Source organism: Chaetodon trifascialis, chromosome 3, assembly GCF_039877785.1.
Source record: "Chaetodon trifascialis isolate fChaTrf1 chromosome 3, fChaTrf1.hap1, whole genome shotgun sequence".
Classification (NCBI taxonomy): Eukaryota; Metazoa; Chordata; class Actinopteri; order Chaetodontiformes; family Chaetodontidae; genus Chaetodon; species Chaetodon trifascialis.
In genome coordinates, this window is record NC_092058.1 from 14,920,189 (window position 1) to 14,947,106 (window position 26,918).

The 26,918-nt window shown below is 44.4% G+C and overlaps 1 protein-coding gene across 1 annotated transcript; it reads right to left on the reverse strand.

Moving 5' to 3' along the window:
- Positions 1–384: 384 nt before the first annotated feature.
- wnk2 (WNK lysine deficient protein kinase 2) lies at positions 385–26,286 on the reverse strand. The gene is made up of 29 exons (XM_070959954.1): positions 24,667–26,286; positions 19,959–20,131; positions 19,107–19,327; positions 17,604–17,761; positions 16,529–16,617; positions 16,087–16,306; positions 14,944–15,211; positions 14,288–14,595; positions 12,694–12,810; positions 12,129–12,161; positions 11,801–11,917; positions 11,195–11,617; positions 10,293–11,015; positions 9,920–9,969; positions 9,655–9,817; positions 9,447–9,563; positions 9,194–9,364; positions 8,988–9,030; positions 8,710–8,871; positions 7,666–8,537; positions 6,608–6,665; positions 6,426–6,490; positions 5,699–6,288; positions 5,357–5,589; positions 5,031–5,261; positions 4,760–4,858; positions 3,857–3,901; positions 3,419–3,741; positions 385–3,002 (listed from the first exon to the last, which is right to left on the reverse strand). The coding sequence occupies exons 1-29, from the start codon at positions 25,339–25,341 to the stop codon at positions 2,700–2,702; spliced, it is 7,050 nt and encodes a 2,349-aa protein (XP_070816055.1). The 5' UTR covers positions 25,342–26,286; the 3' UTR covers positions 385–2,699.
- Between the last annotated feature and the right edge of the window lie 632 nt (positions 26,287–26,918).

Consider the following 26,918-nt stretch of genomic DNA (forward strand, 5'->3'; position numbering starts at 1 on the left):
CTGTCTTTTAAACCCTATCAGGACAGCATTGATGTGTACATAATTTTTTTTAAAAGGGCAAACTCTTCTTTCTCTCTCTGCCCTTTCAACAACTCCTGCACACGTGACAAAAACACACTGCCACCCACATACGCACTCATTTTCCTCCTCTGCATACTGCCGGGAATCACAGTGAGTGGATGAAAAAATAGAAAATTATTCGAAATTTAACTGCTTACGAGAGCTTTACTGTTGACTTTGAGGTTCAGACTTTGTCACCACACTGAAAGCCTTTCAAGCAAACACAGACAATGTTGGTTTGAGAACCAAGAAAGAGATACACACAGATAGTCTGGCTTCATATGTTCAGTGTGCACTGTGAATGAAACACATACATGTCTAATATTGTATGGTGTCAAGCAAAAATGAATTTATTATTTCTGTCTTCAAGTATGTACAGTTTTTGTGAAAGAGTCCCGATGAGAACGAGGTCAGGAAATGGCAAGGAAAACAGGTGGTACAGCAGGCAAAAGCAATCATACACCTAGCGTTCACTGCAAGCATTAAAGAGATCAAAGACAGGAGTTACTGTGTGAAGCACAAAGAAAATGGCTGCATAGAGGATGATCTCAAGAAAGCAAAACCAAAAAAAAATGTCTGTCATCATGGTAGAAACCTGTAAGACAAATATTCAGTTTAACTCAAAATATTGTAAAACTATGCAAATGTGGAAAGATTTTAAAGGGGCACTCCAGAGATTTTATGAATAATGTTCAGTTTACTCATCACAAGAACCACTACTTAGTCTGTGATAACTGTTGTACAATGTCCTCTGTGGCTCTGAAAAAATTTGGATACACTGAGCTGCATTATGGGAAATGTAGGTTCCAGCATTTCTAGAGCGTAAGCCACAGTCAGGACTAAAAGTCAGGATACTTTGGCCTCTTTTGACACTCTCTAACCCTAACCCAGCTGCATGGAAGTGTAACACTAAATTGCTGGATTGCCCCTTTAATTGTAAAAAGCATGTTAGAACTGAAGGAGCTATGAGTTGGGAAACAGGCCACGAAGAGATCTGAATAACTGCTTTGTTAAGTACTGTCTGCAGTCGGCACAAACTGTCAATAGCAGCTTTCTCAGTTTTCAAGAACTGTCTGACTCATTATATCTGTCCTACGTCATACATTTTTGTCACAGCTTTGTTTCTGAAGAATGCATAAAAACACTGATGCATTCAACAGACTATTCTTCAGAGAGCATTATAGACGTTGTAAAATAGAAGTATTGCAATAACTGAATCAGTGATGGGGTAATATTCGGTGATGTTTGAATTAAGTCAGCCATAATACATACAATTAGCTGTGTGAGCCAGATGATCTTGTGAGGCCAACATCTAATAAACATAATTTAGTAAACCTATGCATTGTACAAATAACATGTCAAACAGTTGTGGCTTCTCAATAATTCACATTCTTCTTGTGCCTCTAACATCATCGTATCATCAACATTTATCAAATAACAACCGGCCACACAGTAATCTCTTAAAATCCACAAAGGCAACAATATGTAAAGCTACAGATTGCATTAGTAGAGGTATGGTATGATTATGACTTTGACTCGTACGTTGAGTCCTTCAGCCCTCCTTGTCGTATGGTTTCAATGCCGGTTTCTCTTAACAATATCCTCCTGTAACTCACCACATCAACCTGTGCACATTCAGAATATCAGTGTATTCATGCAGGCGGTGGTGCAGGTGGTAGAGCAAATCCCACAAGGAAACTTCAGTGAACAAGATTTCTTCTTACAATCTGTGATATTTTATGAACTGCAACACGACCAGATTATAGTGTTCAATTATGTTTTGTTGCTAAATTAAACATGTTTCGATCCACATTCATTATTCAAATCACATAATTTACCTTTGAAGGTGAAAGCGTATATAGAACATCTAGTGTCTGCTTTGAATCTAAATGCTTTTTTTCATAAAATTGAAACTGCAATTCAAGGCACTCTCACAGGTGTCTTTCCCACCTGAAGATAAAGTTCAAGTTCATTCAAATCTCTTAAGGATTTTTCAAGCGCTTGTGCTGGAAGCATTTCATCGATGATGAATGAAACCTATCCTTGGACTGAGAGAGCTGAGTAAAGCAACCGGTCCTAGTGACCAGGATGTCAAGTCTTCACAGTGACGGCATGATGGTGGCTAATTAGGTGTTGCATTAAGACACGTATCTGCAGCACCAACCTATGGATTATCTAATGTTAACTGTACAAACACAGGAGCTATGTACAGACTAACAAGAATTCATATATACACACGGCAGCTTATATATTGGGGTGATATGAGCAACACAAACATGAACTATTTATATAAACACAGCATGAATGACCAGTACATTATGTACATTCAATGGGTGGTAAGGTACATACATAAGCAATGACAAAAATCTGCACTTTTAAGCCCGATTTGGCTAATTATACATTTTTTAATTGTACTACTAACATTACACTGCACTCAAGGATTATGTACTGCAATATGGACATGAGGTATGTTGATGCAAATGAAACAAATACCATAAAACTCAAGGATGGAGACGAGTATGTACATATGGTTAAATTCATGCTGGTTAAATATATACAGTATATGCACATAAGATTGACTAGACCTATCATGAGATTTATTTTTGGTAACAGAATTGGAAGACACAATGCTACTCAAATTAGAGAGTCCTGGCTTTGGGGTCGGGGGGCTGATATGATGGAGCTGGAGTGGGGCTGGGGTCATCCTGGGCTGAGGGTACGGCAGGAAAGGCAAAGACTCCTGCAGGGAGGGGGAAGAGAAACCCAGGCCAGTGGCTGACCGAGAGAGGTGAGGACAAGGCCCTGAATGGAGCAGGAGAGTGGAGCTGATCACTGGGATGGGGCGCTGTGGAGGAGGTGGTCATCATTGTTGACCCAGGGCTGTCAGGCCATGGCAGGGGAGGACTGCAGGTCTCTGGATCTGGGGCTGTCCATGAAGATACCTGAAAGGGTTAAATAATAACTAACTAACAAACTATCTTCATAGGTATTTCACTGTAGAGCACGCTACTTGTAATGAAATGTGCAGCATACCTTTCATTTCTTTTCATTATGATGACACAAACCATGACTGTAAGTGTAGAAATAGGAAGTAATAGGGCAAATAGCACCAAATTCGAGGCAAATCAAGTTTTGTCACTCCTTAGCTATTCTTGTGTTGTGAACCTCTGCAAGCCAGTGCAACTTCTCCACTTCAGGCCTCATCATTTAACCACTGTGGATATATATGGGACTTTCACTGTACCTCTTTTATAAACTCAATTTTAATAAAGGTTGTTTAATGTTTTAACCATTTTTCTTTTTTGTGACTACAGGGTTGGCTGAACACAAACTGGCACATAACCACCATGAAACTCACATCTGAAGCACTGGCCAGTTGTCCACATGTTCGAGGCACAACGTGATCCCAAAGCTGCTGCCCGCTGATGCTCAGAGAGTTAGTACGAGGCCTGCGGGTGACAATGAGAACCTCCTGGGCCCAGTCGTCCATCAGCCGTTGTAAGTCTTCAGGCAGGTTGTTTTCATTGACACTCATGGATGCACCAGTGTATGTGCCTGTCTTGTTGTTGCTGTTATTGGCCTGAGCTTGGGCCAGTCCCATTACTGGCTGATGAGAAGGAGGTGTGGCACCGGCAGGCGCCTGCTGTGATTGATTGAAAGCCCCTGGCCCGGCTCCAGACCCTGAGAGGACACACATTCACGTACACTGTGACACCATGTTTATTGAGCTGATTAGACTGAGATAAACTAACAGGATTTTAAATGAATTCATTTGAGACACAATAATTCTACGCACTGCTGCCACGCTCTTTGCCAAGACACAGTCGCTTCAGCGTTGACCCTGCAAGACAAAAAAGACTTAATACAAATAATCCTACCCATGAGCTGGTAATGATGTTCAATAACAGGATGCAGTGCAAAACAAAGCTGCTGAATACTGCCACAAAACAAAGGAGCAAACTAAAACCAAACTAACTGATGGGTAAATAAAGCAAAAAGTCCCCTGAAACCAGACAGTCCATTTATTAGCAATATCATGCAATCGGTCCAGGTGACAGCCACGTCAAAGTGCAGTGTTAGAGCGGTAGAGAGACAGAGGTAAGAAAAAGGAGACAGAGAGGTTAAGAAGAGATGAGAGATTAGAAATGTTATTGCAGATTGGGGTGAATGTGGCATGCAGAAGTCCAGTGCCTAGTAATGCAGGGTGCATAAGTCACAAAAATGTGTGTGTTAAGAGGTGGATAACAGCACAAGCATCAGTTAGAGACACTTAAATGTAAGATAATGATCAGTGTAAAGATAAACTTTGATTATCCAAACCTCAAACTTATGAAACAAGGCAACTGGTCCAATAAACAGGAATGATCAGTAAAAATTATTCAATATCGTAATGGGCCAAATTCTTGCTCTTTCTTTTTTGGAGAATATTGTGTTTGCAATAAAAACAAAACATTGAATCGATCAAAATCTTTACATTTCAATTTATTATTCTTCAGGGGTTTGAATAAGCAATATATTTCTGTGCAAGCAAAAATACAAGATAAATTCAAGTAATAAAGGACGAAGCAAAAGAAAACCAGCAGTGTTGTAGAATATGTGACAAAGACAGAAAAGAAGATACCAGTGAGCGAAAAGTAGAAAAATAGAAAATATGGAAAACAAAAAAGTGAAGCTATGCTGGAAGAGAGGAGATACAAACAGATAGACAAAGACACAGGCCCACTGAGAAATCTAGCTCGTGGCTTGCTACTCGATTTATAGGTCACTCTCTCAGATGTTTGAGGGTAATTAGACCAGCCTGTAGAGGAGGGTTAGGGTTAGAGGGAAGAGGAAGAAGACACCGGGGTAAGAAGAGCACACATTGAAATATCCACCACAAACAAGCGTTTGTTATTGATGCTCTGTTGTTTACAGTCTAGAATTAGGGACTGCTCAGCTTATATCTTCTGTTGTGTGTCGCTGGTGATCACCTTGTCCGGGTGGAGCGTGTGTGCCGGAGCCATCTCCATGTAGTCCAGCGTAAATGTTATCAGAAGACAAAGAGCCCTTGAGGGAACAGGGCTGCTGAGTCTGCACGGGCTCTGAGGTCGAGCTGGGGAGGTGGCTGGTGCATGATCGTGCCCTGCCATGAGTGGGGAAAGACCGTTTGGCTGGAGAGCCATTCAAACTCACTGTGGGCTCACCTGTACCTGTAGCAGCACCTGGACACACACACACAGGAATCAGAGAGGTACACTGCTTGCTGTTGCTGTAAATATACAACCTATAATACTGGAAATTCTGAAAGAGGACTCACTGGATCTGCTGGAGTCACTACTCTTGGTTGTGACATTTCTAAACTGTTGAACCAGCGGGCTGAGAAGTTTGCCAGGCTTCAGTCTGTGCTTGCTGGACCTCTTTCTCCGGCCGGCGTGTGGTGCAATGTGTGAGAGACCCAGGCCAGGAGGGGGGGCTTTGCCGAGCCGTCGATAGAGCAGCTCCACTTCCCCTCGCTGATTGGCCTGCAGCTCAGAGATCTCCCTCAGATGCCTGAGCGGATAGAAGCAGGAATATACTGCTCATGTGCAAGCTAACTGACAAAATATTCTCATTTAAAGACAATAAATGAGGCAAAAAGTAAACCCCTTGCTGAACTTACTTCTCCCTGAGTCTCTGTAGTTCCCTCTTCATGTCCGAGTCCTCCATCTCTGAGTCATTATCACTGCTGGCATAGGCTGAGCCGTGCACACCTCCATGCCTACTGGGTGAGTCAGAGCTCTGCACACTGCTGCTGCGCCCTGAGCGACGGAGGAAGGCCACTGCCCTCTTCATGAGGTCACTTCCTCTGCGCTCGGAACGGGTGTGCTGAGATGGGGTGGCGGGAGCCAGCTTTGCAGGGCTGCTCTCTGCCCCTGAGTCTGAGGACAGGAAACGAGCATGGACCGTGACATCCACAGGGACAGAGGGCGAGGTCAGGGTGCGAGGCAGGGAGCCCCGCTTGGCCATGGAAGGAGGTGTGTCCAGGTAGAAATCAGGCGGGGCAGAGTAGCGGCTGCAGCGTGTCCTCTGTGTGATGTCATCTTCAGTGCTCACCACAGAGAAACGGCCAATTGTGGTGGAGGCAGCCATGACCTCAGCCTGAGCGTGTTCCACGCTGAATCCTCCGGGGTGCGCCGGTGAGGCCGCGCTGCTCCAGCTCCTTTGCTTCACATCTCGTCTGTTGGCCACTTCAGGAGGAACGGAGATTATCTGCCAAAAAGCAGAAAAGATAAACCGGATCTACACAGTGCAGCAGGTAATGCTTCTGTAATAGCAAATGTGCTTGAGGTAATCTGAAAGACAATTCTAATTCCCCCTCAAAGGTGAGAAAAGTCTCCCTTTTGTACCTTAAATCTTCCTCTTGTTCCAGAGCAGGAAGCAGAGTGAGGAACGTGCCTTCTTGACAAGGAAGCTGCAAAGATTTTCCACAACAGTGAACACTGTGGCACTGCAGCGATCAACAGTGAAAGTTTAGTTAGAAGTTAATGATGCCAGCTTTGTTAGATTGAATAGTGCCTGCTGTACATACCACACACGGCTGAGTCACTCAGTGTGCTCAAACTATCCATTCTCTCTGGAATTTGAGGCTAATAGAGGTGACAGGATGAGAGATGAACAAAACACAGTCATGGGAAAACTGCAACACAAACCGTTTATCATTGTCCTGTTATGTAACTGTTAATATTGCCTGAAAGGGTGCTGTCTCACTAAATATTTCTCATGAAATCTTTCTGTAGCTCTTGCGAAAGCAGAACAGTTTTTCTTCAAATTCCTTATGCAACAGAAATGTATGTCCATGTATCCAAATAGCATACAGTATAGTTAAAATATTTTAAACCTGATTTACTAAATAGTATTTCCATATTTTCCTTGTATTTGACATATTTAGAAACATGAATATAAGTAAAAACGTGTGAAAAATATTATTCACAAGACGTTAAATGTAGAATCTCCCCCTGTGTGCAAATAGTTTTATTTTTGTATGTTATTAACGTATGTCAAAATATGTTTACCCCTCTATTACTCACAAATTGATTGACTGGTCTTTAAATGCAGAGACTAACATTAGACAACAACTGAATCTGTGAAAACAAATAAAAAGCATGCCATTTTTTTCATAAAACAATCTGAAATACACATAATTAAAAAAAAAATCTTAACACACAAATACACAGAAAACAGTCTGACCACAAGCTCATTTTAGTTGCTGTTCTCAAGCTGTCAATCATATCACACAGTCTACCCCAGCAGATTGATACTAAATACTTAATGCACCTCGTGGTGAAACAATTTTGTCAACTGCTTTTCACTGGTCAAGAGTGAAATTTCTTTTCAACTGCTTGGAAAAAAAAATTTCATTTGAACATCTACAATTCCATGTCAGCTGGGCAAAAACCACCTGCTGAGGGAGACAAAGTGGTACGATTTCAAACAGCGACTAATGGACCATGTGCTGAGATTGTTTTGTCAGCTGCTGTTTCCAAAGTCGAAACTTTACATTTCAACTAAATATACTATAATAAACTGCAGCTGTAATTTATATAAAACATTTACGTCATTTAAAAAGTTACTGATTATTGCACTGACCAGCTGTTCTCCTGTCCTGTAGCGTCCCTCCCCCATCGGCCCTGGCGTGCTGTTCCCTGACCCTCCTGTAGCGCTGTCTGGACCCGGAGGAGACTGGATGTACTCGGTGCCGGAGCCTGGTGTCTCTGCAGCGCTGCCTGATGGATACATGGGAGCATATTCCTGGTAGAGCAAGTTCCTTAGTTTCTCATCCAGTGTTTTTATGGTGCTGTCTACAAAGCCCCCGCGGCCCACCCGTCCTTCGCCATCTGACTCACTGGGCCCTGCGCCGTGCTGGGACGGCGCCGGGCTCTGGGGTAGTGAGGGCACTTTGGCCCCTCCCACGGTGGAAAACGGCTGGTGGAGCACCACAGACTGCTGTGGACGCTCGCTCCGCGCTGCAGAGGCATAAGAGACAGATAGCGGCTCTTTGGCTGAACCTGGCTCCTGGAGTGGAAGAGGGGTGAGAGGAGACCCCCCCTGTAAACCGCTCACATCCAGAGACAGGGGCATGACCAGAGGGCAGCAGGGCACCTCATCAGCCACAGAAACGGGACACGTCATGTCAGGCATCTGCTGAGCTGCATGGATCGGGGAGATGGAGCCCAAAGGGGATTCCTGGGACTCATCAACTGGGAAAGATGTATGTGGGGATGATGGGGGCAAAGTTTGAGCTCTGGCTGGCTGAGCCTGGTGAACACTGGGCTGCACCGAGCTGCCCGCAGGCTCCACTGAGGACACTGACTGAAGGGTAGGGGGAGCAGACACAGGGGGAGACAGAGTGGCAAAGAGGAGAGGGTCCGTGTTGGACATTATTGGAGGGCTGCAGAATCCATACACATCATAGGTGAAGCCTCCACTTCCACCTGACATTGTGGAGGATGAGCCCTCTTCTGCAGGAGGAAAAACAGGAAGATGAGAGAAAATTTAGTTTTATGTTAAACCTTTTCTAAAGTCATAGCAGCACACAACAGCTGCCTTTCATTCAGCTGCCACAAGGAGGTGCTGTAGCTCTGTGAAGCTGTGAAACTTTGTGCTGAAATTGCTCCGTAGAAACAAAGTCACCTCTGGATGCAGAAGGCCTTGCAGTGCCACTGTCAGCAGGCTGGGTGGTGGCTGAACTCCCTGGAGACTGCGTAGCTGTGCCATCAGATGGGGTCTCCTGGCTGGAAGTGGGCGTCTCCTCTACAGGGCAGATTATGAACCATCTCTTTCCTGTATGAAGAACTGCAATTCAAGAGATCAGACAATTATCACCCTTTGTTTAAGTGTGTGTGACATATGCAAAAAGGGTTTACGAGGCAGGCAGATGGCTACAGTTCTGAATGAGATAATTATGTTACCATTCTGCTGATAGACAGGCTGAGGTGCTCCAGGCTGTGGACTCTGTGGAGCGAGAGACAGATGACAGCGAAGTCAGTCTCCTGCTTGCCACTCTGTGTTTAGTTGTCTTTCACCATATCCATGCGTATGTCTCAGTCCACGTCTAAATCTAGAAATCTAGCATAAGTATCTGTACGCGCTTTATCTGTATCTACCGCCATCTTACTTCTCCCACCAGCACTTCACAGATTTGTCCTTGTTGAGGACTGCAGCTCAAGGTGGAGGCCCTTTCACCCTCTGTGTCTTCATTCAGCATGTCTTCAGCTTTATCCACAATGTCTTTCAGCTGGTCAATGAAGATCTCCTTCTCTAACAGCAGGATAAAGCCATTCTCTACCTGAAGGCATAAAGTTTTGAAGATGTAAAACAGTGTCATAAATATAACCAACAGACTGCAAACTGTTAAAGGTTGAACGAACCATGTAAGTCGCAATTTCCTCTGGAGCATCTCCATCCAGATCAAATTTAAATGTCACCATTTTGTGGTTGTGAGTCTCCAGCTGGCATTCGACCATTTTATCGCCAGTGTTGCAAACCTGTGGGGGCAGGTTACACTTTCACAATCAAACACATTGCGCTTTTTAAAAATATGCAACTTAAACTGTCACAAACTGCATCACGACTCACATTGAGCATGCTCAGTTTAGGCTTGCTGGTCTTCTCCTGCCGGGAGCGTGTGCGGGCAGACTTGCGGTGGTGTTTCCTGGGTTTTCCGTCCCCCTTCCCTCCACTAGCCAGGCTGTCATAGCCGTCACTTGTTTCCTTACCAGATGCCACATCAGAGTTGAGACTATCAAAGGAAAAAAACAATTAATCATGTAGGTTGGAGACACATAAAGTTATGAAAAGAATCTGTAAAAGGCTGAAAGTCAGTGAAAAACGTGACACACACCTGTCATAGGCGTAACTGGGCAAAGATACTGGTTTGTCCTGAAGCACATCCTGAAGAAAGAAAAATGGGCCGGTGCAAAACAGTTAGGAAAGTTTTATTTTATACAAATTGGAATCGCTGCAAGACTTTAGAGCACTAGTGAGCTATTAGCGTTTGACCTTAAAGGGCTTTTTTGGTCTCAGGTGGAGAGGCTGCTTTCAAGATGGAATAGAGGTAGAAAACTGATGTGAATGTAATTTGAAAACCAGCCTGTGGTTTGAACGTGCTTTGAGAGTCACAATTAGATGTCACTGACGCAGGGCAAATTCTTAAGAATATGCATAGTTATGCATATAGACACTTGAAAACATGCAAACTTTGGCTTTATCCCTACCTCTACACAGGGCTCTTGTTGAAGGGTGCTGGATGCAGATGTTGACTCGAGGTTTTGCTGAGTTGTGGCCAGGCTGGCACACTCAGACACTGAGACTGCTGTCTGGGTGCCAGCAGGCTGCAGAGCCGGAGCTGGGACTGAAGCTGCGACAGGAGGTGGAGCGTGAGCAGGGGCTGCAGACTGAGCCGAGGCTGGCAGCGTGACAGGGATGGGGGCCGAGGCTAAACTTGCGGCTGAGAGTTTGGGTTTCCCAATTGCAGAAGATGTCTCTGAGCTTGTCAATGAGCTATTTTGTGGCTCAAAAGTGGGACCTGATGCAGAGACTGGTGCTTGAACAGGGACTGAGGCTAGAGCTGGCACTGCTGTTGGAACTTGTATTGGGACTGAAGTTGGGGCTTTAACAAGGGTTGAAGCTGGACTTTGAGGCACGGCTGCAGCTTGAGCTGATACTGGGACAGGTGGTTGGTTTTGTGCTGGGACCAGAGCTGGCGTTTGTGTTGGGGCTTGAGTTTCGACTTGGGCTGTAGCTGAGACTGAGACTGAGAATGAGGCTGGGACTGGAGCTGGAACTGTAGGGGCTACAGTTAAGTCGAGGCCAGCCGCAGTCGTTTCTGCCTCTACTCCACTTCCCCAGAGATGAGTCTGAACAGCAGGTAAGACAGGGTGGACTGGAGCCAAAAGGTGAACATCTCCCAAATTCCCCTGTGGTGCAACTGCCTGTACCTGGAAAAAATAGCACATTTGGGAAATTATTCATTAGTTAATACAAATATTGTTCACCTCTAAATCCCCAAACGCATGCCCTGCATGCATTACACCAACGACTAAGACACATTGCCACCTTAGTACGACAGATTTCTCATGACGCAACCATTACAGTGAGAACCGAGTCACATATTCACCTGGACAGGCTGCTCAGCCAGTTCCTGCTCAGGGTAGGGGGCGGGGTATGGGGTGGGTTGTACCTGGGAGAGAGGTAAGGAATGGGTGGTATGGAGGCTAGTGAAGTTTGTCTGAGATGTGAAAGGGCTGCCCTGCTGCTGGGGCACTGCAAGGGACATGGTCATGGCAAGAAGTGGAACAGGGAGTGCCACATTGGGCACGTGCTGAGGTGACGGCAGAGGGGTTTGAGGGGTGCTGAGAGTAGGTATTGAGGGAAAGGTAACATGAGGGGTCAGAGGAAGGGAGGGATAGTGGGGTGAAGGTGAGAAGTGAGAGCTACACATAGGAGGGCCATTGCTGCTGTAGGCACATGGCAGAGGACCTAGAGGGACAGGAGGGGGCTTGATGCCCCCCGTTTGAATAACAGGATATGGTGAGGGAAACTGGGAGAGAAAAAGGGAAAATGATATAAAATGAACAAAGACAGCCAGTCGATAGAAATAGCATTCACACAGGCCCTTTGTATATGACTCATCCCTGTAACCTATATTAAATTAACTTTTGTATGATGTTTCTACCAACTCTCTCTCTCTACCTCGGATGGTGTTTCTAATGCTACAACGCACCTGTGTGCTGATCTGCAGAGGCAGGAGTGGGGGAGGAGCACTGGAGATTGACTGTGGAAAACTGGTAGATATGTCAGGAGGACTCAGGTGAGATGTAGGCTGGTCAGCAGATAACAGCTAAGGAAGAAAATCAAACATTCGCTTTTCACTTTTACTGGAGAATATGGGTTACTCTGAATAAAACTGACAAGATATTCTGGTCTAAAAGCTATACTTTAATAAAGGGGAGAAGCAGGGCAGGTAGACCTAATGCAATTCAGCTTTTCTGTATGCTTTGCAGTGTATGGTGCTGTAGCCCACAGTAAGTTATAAGAGATGATGGCTCTACCTGGGGCAGGACAGCAGCTGGTTGGAGATGGCACTAAAGGGAGGAAAGATAAATGGGAAGGCAGCACAAACCACATGAAAATCATTCACAAACACACATATGTATATAGATATACAGTACATGATGATGCATTGAGAAGGGAAGATCAGGTGCACTTTTTACCTCACCCACCCTACAAATAGTGTGTTTTCAGATGGCTGGGGCCACTTAATTGCACATTAATTTTTAACTTTAATATTTGACACTGAATGATAGAATTAGTAATTCTGGATGTCAGACAAGCATGAAGAACCATTAATAATTGGACAGGTGTTCAGCTTTAATGGTGTAGCTTGCAAGCCTTTAGCTAGCCTACATTCCAAACATGCTAAGTCATTGGAAACAGAAATCTGCTGTTGAGTTTAGATCAACCAGCAATCCAAACACACTCAAATTAACATGACCTTGTCAGGCAGCTCCAAGCGGGCTGCGAGGGGTGACTTTCAAACTTGTGATGCCAAATTCTGCTTTTTGTGTCTCACTACAGCTGATGCCAGGGCCTGTCGCAGCTAAATGCAAGCAGTACCTGCTCCTGGCTGGGCTGGGCAGTAAGCTGTAGAGTGGGGGCTGCAGCTGGGAAGCTCTGTGCTGTCTGTCTACTCTGGTGCACAATAGGGGCTGGCGTAGCCGGAGCAGAAACTGTCTGTCAGAAACACATGAGAGAGATCACATTTATTGGACCCTGAGTTTAGGTATGACATGATCATGTTTGTATGTTTGCTTCAACAAATTAAGATTAAGGTTCAAATGTGCAGTGTGTCAAAGCTGGTTTAGTCATGAGCAAGAAGGTAGAGAGGCTGGCAAGGTTCAATAAAGCAAGCTAAAATGGAAAAGGGAAGTTATAGCGTTCATCAGCCATACTGCCATACACTGTGCTAGCACATTATTTCGTACACTGCCACGCTCTTTTGCTATGTAACAACCCAACTTTTCTTTAACAGGGAAATTTAAGCCTTATTTTGGATTAGGCAGGAGCAGAGACTGGGTATTGGGCTGGTTTTGTTACCATCATGGGAAGGCCAGAGGAGCGAAGCAGCTAGCAGAATCATGAAAGAGGCATCAGGCTGCTGCTATGGCAAGATTTAGCCTACACGACACCTCCTTCCCTAACCTACCAGTGGATCTGGTCTGCCTTCACTGTCATACGGTGTCAGCATCAGATTCTTGTCCAGATTTGGATAAGAGAAGAGTGGGACATCCAGGCTCTGCCTCTTGTCTATATGCTCGAATACTGAGCAGGCGTTACCCCCAACCTCCCCGTGGCTGTGCATTGGATGATTAGCAGAGAGGGTGGGGGAACTGGTCCTCCGACTGACGATATGATGGAGACAGTGGTTGAGAAGAGTGAGATCTCCACCTTCATACAAACTCCGTGGGAGTGGGCAAAGATGTGAAGGTGAAGAGATGAGGGTTGTTTGACTGTTTGCTGGTGGGGGAGAGGGTGAGCCCACAAGAGGAGGTAGAGGGACTGTAGGAGACCTTGCCAGATGAGGAGATGTGGGTGAGCCTGCCTTAGAGACTGAAGTAAACTGGGCGGATGCAGAGAAAGAGCGTATATGTGTGTGTCCCAGAGATCTGCCTCCCTTTGTCCTATCGCTCAGGAACAGAGACATGCAAGCTTTGCAGTGTTGGTGGGATGGAGGGCTGCGTGGGACGCTCAGACGGAGCTCCGAGGGAGGTTGTAAATTCAGGGGAAGGAGAGGTGAATTGAAATGACTCGCTGAGTCATGATGAAAGTGTTGATCTGGGGATAAGAGAGGAGATAATAATGGCGGATTCTGAGCAGGGGATAGGTAGTCTGTCGCATGCACAGAGTTTTCTGTTCTGTGTGCTGAAGCCACATCCTGAGGCAGACACAGACAGGGGCTGGGATTCATTGCCTTAGTGAGAGAGTGCGTCCTACAACGTAACATCTCAACCAGGGAGGTGCTTCCACGCCTAAAACACGCCGTGCTCTCAGTGATGAGCAGGCTGTGTTGGCATACAAAGGGATCACTGTAGTGACGCTGATCAGGTATCGTTCCAAAAAAGAAAATAAAAATGTTGTTATTTCAGAAAACAACTCAAAAAATGAAGGATTTAAGAAAGCTGCCACAGAAATAAGAAATGCTTTCACTCACTGTTTGAGACTGATAAGGCCCCTGGTGTGGTTGTGCCGCAGGTTGTTGATAGGCCCCAGGATGCAGCTGACCTGTGGTTTGCTGGTAGGCTCCCTGGTGTAATTGAGTGGATGCTTGTGTGTAGTTTTCATGCGAGGCCTGTGCTGTGGGTTGCTGGTAGGGCCCCTGGTGCAGTTGAGGGTTAACCTGTGCAGGAGGACTGTAGACCATCTGAGCTGTGGAAATGGGCTCTGGAAGTGACTGGTAGGGGCCATTTTGCTGATTGTTTAGATCATCTAATTGCATGGTAGAGCCAACTCCACTGTCAGCTGTAAAAACAGAGTGAATAAAACATTATAATTCACCGCGATGCCCCGCAGGAAGGACAGACACTGAGGAAGGGCAGAGGGAGAAGTGGAGTAGCATCTCATTAAAATTCAAAAGCTGGGTGATGATGTCTCATTGATGACTAATAGGTGTTACTCAGATGCTGCAGTCGCCTTCTCTTGGTTCGTTTCTTACATTCACAGATGTCAGTTTAACCATTTCTAGTCAGGGTCAGTGTAATTTCCTTTTAATGGCTGAATGAGTTTTAAAAGTGATTTGATTCATTACCAGAGGCCGAGGTTGTATGATGTACAGTACATTCAGGTGCGTGTGTAATTGCAGGTTCTCACATGTGGCAGACGTGGTGGCTGGCACGGCGCAGATCAGGGTGTGCTGCTCCACCTCTTGGTCCTCATAATCTGTCGTAGCTAATGCGGCTGCTTGTGATACACCAGGACCGGGCACCTGCAGCAGGTTCTGCTGCGTCTTCGTCACCACTGCCTCACCATTTCCTGACGAAACAGTCCGCTCCCTCCTCCATTTGATGAGAGCCACGCGGTCCCTGATGGACTTTCCGACTATCTTCACATCGCAGTCCAGGAAAAAACCTGATTCCACCTACAGGGCACAGGTAAGATGCTTGCTGCAGCTCAGAATGAACTACGTCATGATTGTAATTCAACACCTTCTGTGATAAATCAACAAATCTATAGTCTATTTTCCCTCTGAACCACAGAGACCTGCCTTATTGTTCATTCTCATAACTTCACGGAAGAGCAAAGATCAACTGATAAGTTGCTCTGGTTTCAATCAATACAATACAGTACATGCCTCAAGCCTACCATTACAGACATGACCACTAACCCACTCCCAGTTACCTTACATCTAATTAAAACGACCTGAGGTTGTGCTTCAAAGTAAATATGACTGCGTTATTACAAGACACATCATCCACACACAGGGACCTCTGTGATGGAATGATACTGCTCAGTTAATAATCCACAATGAGTTGTCATATATCAAAAGCACCTCATTGCATTACCTCTGCTACATCATTGGTTGTAATTGTGCCTGTACCTCAGGCACTTATCACAGGGAAAATGAGAAAGGGTGTTGACATCACCATCCATTTTTTTCAAAGTTTGTCTGTAGCCAGCTTAACCCATGCTTTGGCCTGTGGAATTAATGGAAATAAACTGGTGATGTAGCACAAAGAAGAAGTATTGTTGCTACGGTTAACTGCAGTTTAATATTCCTTACGCAATGAGTTAAACCTATTTTTGAAGTGTCAGAAATGAGTGTTTTCCAAGGCTATGGCAGCATCGACTGTGGAATACAAAGTGCTCTCTGGCCTGTACCAACAAAAGCCAAGGTCAAAAGAGAGACACTCAAACGAGTCTAATGAAAAGGGCTACCCACGTAGTGAGATATGATAATGATAATCAAGTGAACACCTGATGGCATGAAGAAAAAGTCAAACTATTCATATTTACCATTTCTTGGGCAACGACCTCTGGGACCTCGCTCACCAAGTCAAAGGTAAACTCAATGGCACCAGTGTCCTTGTATTTCCCCTTCAGCTTTTTAGGATCTTCAACCCACAGCTTCAAAGCAATGGATGACTTCTTCCCATCGTCATCTTCATTGAGCTCCACCCTCACGCCTGTATCCTCTGCAAAGAATGCATGATTCAGGAGGTCCTTGATGGAGTACCTGCAGGAAATACACAAGCAGCAGCTACTGACCTGCAGTAAAGGTCACTGTAAGCCTAACCATACACAACACACAGAAGCATCAACTGTGCCAGAGCCAAATACTGGCGTACACGTCACACTGTCGGAACAGAAACAAAACAACACGGGAAGGATAACCTCGACCCACATACAAAATGTGTCGCAAGCCCCGAGGCGCTGTCATAGGTCCTGGTCCACTTACCTTTCCTCCCATCTGTGACAGATACATTCCCCGATTATTTCCTTTATTTCTGGGTCACTGACTTTACTGTAGCTGGCAGGTTTCACCCCCTGCAAAACAAACCAGCATCAACATGTTTCAACTGACCAGCAGACACGCTCAACACAGCAGTATATAGGGAGTAACAGCCGAAGGAACTACTGTCTGCAGCGTCAAAAAACATTAATGACAAACTCTCCAAAAACTCATTTTCTCCCAGACATCTCAACTCTGGGGATTAAGAAGCTACTCGTGTGTAAGAGGACTTTCAGAGGGCTGGAATGCTTCGTTGGCTGATTAGTTAATCCACAAAGAACTGATTAAAATGATGATGAGTGTCGGAGTCATTTATAAAATACAAATACTAAACATTTGCTGGTTAAAGCGAGACTATGCAGCCGCTGAAAGCAGACATAACACATTGTTCTTCTTACAAATGAAAGGTGAATTCCTTTAGGTAAACAGGTAAGTATTGCTGTCTAACATGCATTTTGGAGTTAGCACACTGACTTTATGACTCTTCTCATCACTTGTGACACTATCACATTTTGCATTTTTTACTTTAGCTCAATGTTAAATAGTAGTTTAACTGTAGCACTAAACATTACTCCATCACTGTCACTTTGTAGCCACAGTGGCTGCTGCCTGGCAAAAGATACACAGTCTTACTTTAAAGTTGCCAGTATCATCACTGTAAATGCAGGTAGTGTTTTGGCTGCTGGTCAGACTAAATCCAAGATTTTAAAACTTACTTTTTCTTTGGATGAATGTACTGGGCTGCTGTCCTCAGTTTTAACATTTGAAATAATGCATGCTTCATGAGTCTATTCAAAAATATATGATTAATTAATAGTAAGAATCACCATTAGTTGCAAACTCTGCATCTCTCCCAGATTAACTCCCTCTCCAAAATTAACTGATTTACTGTATTAGATACGATACAGCCTGCATTTAAGAAACAATATACATGATTAATGTCACAAGAAATGTGGCTGGGTCTTCAAAAAATCCATGAAATAGTTGTACTAGCTTTTGTGCAGTTTAACTGTGAACTCACACTGGTGACTTTGCGGTAGATCTGAGCAGCATTTTGACACTCAGAGTAGGGGTATTCTGAGGTGGCCATCTCCAGCATACACATCCCAAAGGCATAGACATCCACAGCCTCATCATAATGCTCCTCATACATCTCTGGGGCCATGAACTCTGGAGTGCCTGGAGAATTAATGTAAGAGAGGATGATAAATTACACGCTCACATTCAACTTGTTTCATCCCATTTAGGTAAGATCAGTGTTAGTGTCGAGGACTGAAATCCAACACAGCTGCTTAGTCACAATTTCAAGAACTGTCTAATCACTTAAAGGACAGACGAGGTAAATTTTGGATGTTCTGTGCAACTTTAACTCTATAAAATGATGCAGCTGTTTTGCAAATGATTCTTTAATGTGAAATGATTTCACTGTGTAAAAATTATAGAATATGGGTTGTCCTAAAGCACACTTCTGTCCCCTGAACATTTACCAAGATTGTACACCTGGAAGGATCTACTCATAGATGTCTGTAACGTTTAAAACACAACTAAACTTAAGATTGAAATAACGTACAGATTTGTGCTTTAATACAAATGTGAGCTAGTAGCATTTTAAACGGCCTGTAGAAAAGCTGATATTTAGACACATCAATTTTTCATGTTTTAGATTTTCAAGAAGCTATAATCAATATTTCTGCATTAACAATTGATCACATGACAAACTATGTGAAAGGGGTCACTCATAGCGCAATGCCCCTATGACTCTAGAGAGCTTTACAGTGTCCTTCAGGTCGTTGTTTTGGTTTTAATGGCCCACAACTTTACTGTTTTGGCATTATCATGTCTTTCATCGACGTTGAGCTTAACTGTACTCTTCCTGCCCAACACCAAACAGCAGACAGACACAGTTAGCAACTAGCTGGTGAACACCGTGGTGCACTGAACGACTAAAGAGCCAGATATTTCACTCGGGAGTTGGTAGAGACCAAAACAGAGGTTAAAAACAGAGTGAATGTTAGTGAATCACAATTCCAAGTTCATGCTAATGTCGCTCTGCATCTGCTGAAAGTGTAAATAAGCAGCAAGTCTGCCTTAAAAGGTAGAATGTCATTGTTGTGATCATGGCTTGCTTCAGCTGCCCTGAGTAAGGGTGTGCCATAGCACATTGTTCAGTTGTTTCATTTTTAGTATGATTTGGTTTGGTTACAAATGATCAGATAAGTAACAAACCATGATAATATGTAAGATGTGCAAGAAGAATGTAACAACAAAAGGGGGTAATAAAAGAAGCTTATTTCACCACCACAAGCAGAAGCACCTGGTTGAGTGGCTCAGCATAGCATCAGCGAATCTTTAGCAAGCTGCACGCCATATTTGGTTATCCCAGAGATACACTGAAAAATCATGATAGTATTTTTGGACCATATCGCCCACCCCTACCCCCCTTATTCAGTTCATGCAAGTTTAAAATACATTATCTGCTCACAGCTCAATAAAACAGAGTATTGCCAACGAGCTAATAACTAACCAATAACACTTTTCGCAAATGAGGCCCTCTTCAGCGTTGCCAGGCCCAGGTCTCCTATTTTGACAGAGCCTGTAGGACCAGTGATGAAGATGTTGTCGCACTTGAGGTCTCTGTGGATGATTGGAGGCGTCCTTGTGTGGAGGAAGTGGAGGCCTTTGAGAATCTGCCTGCACCAGCTCCTCAGAACTTTAGGCTTCATCACCTTAAAGCGCTTCAGATACCTGTGGGAGGATAAATATACCAGGACAGACATTTGCTTTTCAAAACACGTCGAAGATTAAAAGACAAATAGACGTATCAAGGTCTGTCCCCACTAGTCGCTGTGGTGATGAAGCTGAGACTTTGCAGTGGATTGTTATTGCTGTCATTAAGCATCAGCTGCCAACAAACAGTCAATACAAATCTCTGATGACTTTTCTATTCTCAAACTAATCTCCTCACGACTGCCTGAAAACTTTGTTTGCCCATACTTTTTGTTGGATTCAATTGTTTCGTTAATTAATTAAGCTTTGAGCAAGAAACCAATGCTATCGTCACAGTTACTCACTTTTTTTTTACCACGAGCAACATCTTGGAGTTTCAGTCTCTCTTAAGCTCTAGCACTACATTTACTGTAATGGTGTGATTCAATCGGTATGAAACTTGATACACATGATGTGGACGGTCTAATGGTCATTACTGTAAGGTTGTTTTAAACTGACTAATAGAAGCAGCAATAAGAGACTAATATTTGCATCAGTGATTTACTGTCAAATATAAGATAAGATGGGGAGCACACCAAGATATCTCAAACATACAGTGAAGGTAATTATAGAAAATGATTTTCTTTTGTATTTTCAAGTGGACTCTCACGTTTTTAGCGTCCCTGAGGTCATTAGCTCTGTCACCAGAACGATACACTTCTTCCCTTTAACCGGTGATTCCCAGAAGTCATAAAATCGCACAATGTTGGGGTGCTGGAGGGCCTTTAACATCTCTGCCTCCTCCTTGAACCTCTGTCTCTCAACCTTGGACAGTTTCCGTTCCTAGGGAAAATGGAGGAAGACAATTAATTTTTTAAAATGAGAAAATGAGTCTGTCTGTATTCTGGAGCCTTATCTGAGGAGCAGCTCCAGCCATGATCAATTTGTCCAGATTTTATAGGTTAGAGGAGAGGTGGAGGAGGAAGGAGGGGCTGAATCATCATCATGTTCAGTGTTTTTCTTCTATAAAGCGTAACGGAAGAGATGAAATACATTTTCAACCTTCTTTAAATAGAGTTTCAGGAGTGGAGCTCAGTTAAGAACTGCCTGTAGCTCATGTTTAGAGTGAACACAACTTTGGCATTTTGTGTGTAAATATGGGGGTCTGGACCATTTACTCTTTATATTACCACTGTGTATAAAACACACCCCACCACAACTATGAGTGGAATCCTGACTACATTTTCACAGGAAGTGAAAGCCTTATTTCATCTGTGTTGTGATGCAGAGACACATTCAGTCACGAGAGATAAACAAGACTAAATTGCATTTTTAATCAGAAAATATCAAATGTGTCCCTGGTAGAAAAATTGAAACAAAAAAAAAAGAAAATCAAGGATTAATAATAGCAAGATGGACCAAGATTTTCCATCACAAAGCCTGAAACATCAAGATAAAGCTCTGACACGCAGCAGTTACTGTGTACTATTCTTCAGAGTTTAAATCTTGTGTCTTTGGGTGTTCAAGCCTGAGTGAATCCGTGTATACTGGATCAATATTTTGGCCCCTGCCTACCCTCAACTGTTGTATAAATAGTAAAACAGCTGACAGCGAACATCCTCTACATTTCTGTTTCTCTCCAGTCAGCATGACAGATCCAAGTCAAAGGCTTGAGCCACGACAAATGCTACACGACCTCCAGATTTTCTGTCCTGCTGTCTTGATAGGCACATTTTAACGACAACGATGAGGGTGCATTTAGAGTCTTCAATGAGGACAGGAGCCTCCTGTACATCTTTTGGCATTGATTATTGACTGATGCTGGGGAGTCAGATTTCATTCACAGCCCATAGTGATCTATGCAGTGCACAGCCCAGTGCGTCTTAGATTACGTGCAGCGCTGTGACAGACTCACCTCAGCCTTCAGCTACCTTCATAATGCTGATTCGTAATGACAACAAATGCATTTCAGTCTGTCTCATCTCTCTGTCCATACTGTCCAATTTTCCAAGGCAGTTTACATACAGATTGTTAACGATTCTTTGCAGAGAGAAGATCTAAGCAGGGTGTGGCACTTACAGCACATTATCAGCTTTACTGAGACGTCATTTTGCACAATAAAAACTGAGTAAGAAAATATATTAGCAGCACTGATATTTGTATCTAATGGAGTGTGGAGTGGGGAGGACACAACGCTGCGATTAATTCAAATATTAGAGGACTTGTTTTGTTGTGTATCAAATACTCCAAATCTTACACGCTGTCCTGAGCTGAACCCACCCTTTCCCTCTCTCCTCACTCTGCCTTGGTGCAGAGGGCTGCATCAGCAGGATTCACTCTCCAGACACATCTGTGTGGCATTACCACAGGGGTATAAATCCATGTTTAGTATTCATCACTAAGCAATCAAACAAGGCAAATGGTGTACAACAGCGAGATCAGATCTCAAAGTGCTAAAGTGATTCGGCATTTCACTAAGTCATGTTGCGTAATCTGCTAATTTTCAGGTCAACAACTTGCTCAGCAGATGTTTGTTCATCATTTAGTGGATAAATAAGTAACAAGACGAGTGGTCTGCGCTGCTCAATATTCAGGCAGCAGCTCTTCTTCAGATCTGATTTAGAAATCTTTCTATGAGCATTTATGTTTTCTGCTGTCTCACTCTTAGTCTTACTCCCAAACACACACACACACACACACACACACACACACACACACACACACGCACAGTATACAGGCGGTAAACGATCTGAGTTACAGTGGCGTTTTGTGAGCCAGGCACACAGGCACTGAAGGGCAAGGCCTCACCTCTGGGGACAGAATGGTTGAATCATCACTAGATCTCCCCTAAGAACCTGCTCAGACGCGCACGCGCACACACACACACACACACACACACACACACACACACACACACACACACACACACACACACACACACACACACACACACACTGTACAAATACACTTTCTGCAGAGATCACCACACATGCATTCTTTTCCTGGAATGCATGTGTGGTGTTTCCCTTTCCACATTCAAAAAAAAAAACTACTCTTCCTCTTGAAAGGTGTTAATAATGTAGAAGTGTTCAAAAATGCTAGTTTTTGCTTTCTCTCTCAACAGATGACAAGGCCTACTAAAAAAAGACTGCAGGCACACTTTAAAATCCCTTTAAATCCCTAATGAAGACCTGAAAACTGAAGCTAATGTTTTACTCCTATATGAGCAACACTGTGTATTACTTAACACTGCGTTATTAAATTCAAGTCACAGAAGCGGAGAGACAAAGCTGAATTGTGGGATGTTAGCAGGAGACAATGCATTACCTTGTGCACAATCAATTGGGGCCTGTAATTCCTACAAGGATTGATTGCAGGTTCACATCCAAATCAGCTTCATCACACGTATATTTTGGTGTTAACATTAACAAAGTGGAGAACTTCAGTTTTCTTGCCTCACTGGCATCTAGACTGGTGATGTTGCCAACGAGAGCTGTGAGATAAGCACAAGGTAATGCTGATTTGATTCTATGTCTGAACGGGACTGAGTTGGGCTGTAATTTTTATTACTTATTCCCTTGGGCCTGACAGGGTGAACCTGGATTCTGCAAGAGTAGGAAGACAAAAAAAGCATCAACTCTGCACGCTGTGAAGCCGCACTAAATCTAGAAAATTGTGCTGCAGAGCTGGGCCTCAAAGTCACAAACGTTACTCTCATTACGGTAATTTAATGTGATTTAAACGCTCATAACAACGATGTTGAGGCACTGACTCAGCCTGATCCAGCTTGGTCCCCCTGCTAAACCCCAGAACAAGTCACAGTCAGTGCATTGACTAAAACAATCCAACAGCAAAGCAGCTCATCAAAGTTTGGAAAGATTATTTTCCTGAGAAAAAAAAAAAAAAAAGTTGCATACTGCTGAAACACTTGATGGGTTGTTTTTATACTTAAGGCAGGCTTTCCAGGAATTCATCAGAAAGAAACGTATATTATGAATTCTTCGGATAATAGCTTTAGTAAAGCTATGTCAAAGACATAAAACAGTGGCTGCTCTGCAAACCGTTCCCAATGAAGCTAAGAAATCTTCCTCGAGTATCAGAAACTTTACAAATGTCTGGTACACTGGTTTTGTTGCAACCTAAGCCTGGGTATAATGTGAAGAAAAAAAAAAAGTGCACGGTATTTATTTGCTCTGGACAGACTGCAAAAGCTCAGCACATTTTGAGCCCTGAAAGGGCAACCACTGTCTTCAGATCTGTCTGCAGGCTAATCTGTCTATCACATGGATAGCATCTAAACTGATCATTAGATTACCACATACACAGATTAGCGACACAGTAAGCTCTCGCTGCTGTGAAGCTACGTGTTTATATTAGCCCCATGCTAAAATTCTGACTAATTACAGTATGTGGAGTTCAGCTGCTGACACTGCGCATAAAGGCTGAATACGGCTTAGCAGAATGACTTCAGTTCGGTTTCATTATAAATCAGAGTGTGCAGAAATAAGGAGAATGTAGACATTATGAATGCCTTTGGGTGACAAAACTAAATGATGACAACGTTGGAGCTATGAATAATGCGAGGGAACGTTGGCATAAACGCTGAGCAAAGTAAAAACTACATGACTGACAGACTTTCTTCCTCCTCACTGAGCCCTGTAACAAAACTCTGAACAAGTACTTTTCCTCAGTTCCACAGTGAGAACGAACATTACATGACGGCTCACTAATAAAGACATGATGGAGAGCAGAATGGGCTAACCCAGAATCTGACCTGGGAACCGTCCAGCGTTATACCTCAGCAATATGAGATTTTAAACACATAGGAAAGAACTATACTTTGATAAATATCTCATCATCAGTGTAACACAAATGCCTGTAACTGCTGACTGGTTAATCAAATGTATCCTGTTCCTCAATAACGAGTGGCTGAACCTGGTGAGAGAGGAAGAACAAAATGAACCATAATTATAAACAGAATAATCAGACAATAATCAATATTCACTTGTTGATATTAAGGCACCTTTAAGCAGGTATTAAAGTGCCATGGACCCCTCCTTCATTACCTGAGACACCCTGGACGAAAAGTTTGTTAGATGTGCTCTGGTTCTGGTCCAGGTGGTCACATGGTCAGAGGGGAAATGTACACATCTGACTGTCTTGCCCTCAAATGAATGAAGTTCCCGTGTAATTGAACTAGTCCTTTGACATAACACATCCTGAAAGATCCAGATGCTGGATCCTGAGATCAAGGGTGCACACACACACGCACACTTTCATACATCACACACTGTGCCACAGAGCCCGCAGGCCTATTATTTGATGTTGGAGTTGAATGACCACTGAACCACTGAAATTGTAATTGTAACTGAACCCACCTGGAGTTCACACCATGCCACTTCGACCCAGGTGTCGGTGTCAAGACCTTTATAGACGGTTTTGAAGGACCCTCTCCCCAGCTCAATGTCAAACTTGAGGAATCGCCCCCCAGGTGAAGTGGACACAGCCTTCATCCCGGGCTCCTCTTCGTTCTCGTCACTTCCGGATTTACCTGTGACATCCGCGGGCGCAACCTCTGCCTTTGGCTCGGTTTCTGTCCTGTCCCCTTTCTCCTCGTCGGCGCTCAGGCTCTCTGTGGCGCTGTCCTTCAGCCCCACCTGACTCTCCGTGCTTGAAGTCTCCCCGAGGCCCAGCCGGGCTCCATGCAGAACCCGAGTCCGACTCCGATCAACGATGGTCCGCAGGTCAATGGTGAGCATCGGGCTGCTGTTGACACACTCCGGTGAGTCCACAGGCTGCTCCTCGGCGTCGGACACCCACAAGTTCCGGCGGACGAACCTCTGGCGGATGAGCCCCTGGTAGTCTGTGGAGGGATACGCGCTGGGGTCACTCGCTCCTCGCAGGGCTGCGTTTTGGATGTTGACATTGTGGTCTGTCCCGTTCTCATAAACAGGCCTACGGGCATTGGCATTAATGTCCGAATCTAAATTGGGTGCTGAGGAAAATGTGGATCCCAGCGGCGGATCTTTTCTTGAATCGTCCGCCGAATCCATCCCCGGTAACTTGTCAAACACTTACCGGCGACATTGTGCAGCGATGATGATGAGCATGCTGCTCTCCCGGTGCTGCTGGGAGAGTTTGCTGCCTACCTGCAACACTCGCGTGCAGTGACGCAGTTCGCCAGCTCAGGATGTATGGCCTTATACCTTGAATTTGCTTAGGACACGCAACATCTCCACAAAATGTCCCGCTGGGAGGATGCGTGCATTGCTCCTTGCCACCACCTCACGCCCCGGTCCACCTTGCTGCAATACAGCACAGAGATATTCAAGTTAAGCCTGATGTCATTGCCAGTTCAACCTATGAGCTCACGAAAACAGTTTCCTCCACATTGCATAAGGTCCCCGCTCCAGCGCAAACTATAAAAATGTGATTTGTTCCGCAGATTAAATCACATGGCCTCCGGTTGACAGGCCAGGATGTTTAGGCTGTGCTGCGCACTAATCCACCCCACAGACACATCACGGGACGACCAAGTGCGCAGCTGTCATCCGCTGGAAAGACGCGGCCACCCGGGCTCCGGTTGATGCAAATAAATCGCAGGTGTTCCGGAAGAAAATCAGAACAAGTTCCGAGAAGTGTGAGCTCAGATTCTCCGCATTATTCCTTTAACTACCCGCACGTACTTTCTTCCTCTCCCTGCTGTTGTCCTGTGGCGGAGCGCAGGATGGACAGAAGCGCTTATCAGATTATGCCCACTGCGGCACAGTTTCCCCTGGAGCAGGCGGCTCTCGGCCCGTCTCTCGTCCAGATGATGAGGCCGTTGTCTTGTGAACGCAATCTCTTTCAGGTCTGAGAAAACTAAAATATTTCACGGCACAGCCCACGCCCCTAGCAACAACACGCATCCAATACCTCGGCACGCTTTTAGGCGGCACCCTCATCCTCCCCTGACACAGGCTGCGTGGACCACACCACTGTCCGCCCTCATCGTGACGCGCTAAACTTCCAATGGGAAGATGTCTGTGAAAGCCTACCAACCAAAAGGGACGCTGCTAGGAATTATGGGCTGCTGGGTAAGACGCACCGGACCCCATCTTACCGTCATATTCATCCACATGGACCGGCGCAGGGAGACTGAGGATGAGCGTCTCTCAGTGGTTCATATGAAGCGCTTCCTCCAGTCATTTGTCTGCCTGCAGTGTTTTCAATCACTCTGTGTTTTATTCCACAATTGTGTTCTTATTCGAGGAATGCCTTTTAGTATCTTTTCCCACTCTACTAGTTTTCCTATTGTCTTGATCCCCTGCAGACTTTAACCGCAGGTGTTAGTGTTGCATGTTGAGTGCGACTATGTACTGTTTCACATTTCCTCATTTGAAAAAAAATAAATAAATACAACTTTTAAAAGGCTGCCTTCAAAACGTATAATTACAAGAAAATCACCAATAGAATAAATCAATTTAAAGGGCTAACATGAACCAGTTTGATAGTGTAATAATTATATATTATAATTATGTCATCTCTGAAGATGCAGATAAATCCACTGAAACCTTCTGGAAGGTGCATTCCCTTTAATCCCTTCAAGAGTTCAAACTTTGGTTAAAGCTTCATGCTGAGCTTTCATTGA

Bases quoted from the DNA above. Each gene is read 5' to 3' on its own strand.
- wnk2 (XM_070959954.1), bottom strand. From the start codon at position 25,341: ATGGATTCGGCGGACGATTCAAGAAAAGATCCGCCGCTGGGATCCACA. The intron at 17,762-19,106 runs GTTAGTTATTAG...TTAATTCTCCAG, and splicing joins ATTTGCGAAAAGTGTTATTG to GCACTCCAGAGTTCATGGCC. The intron at 9,564-9,654 runs GTGAGTCGTGAT...CTGCCCCCACAG, and splicing joins CTAAACTGAGCATGCTCAAT to GTTTGCAACACTGGCGATAA.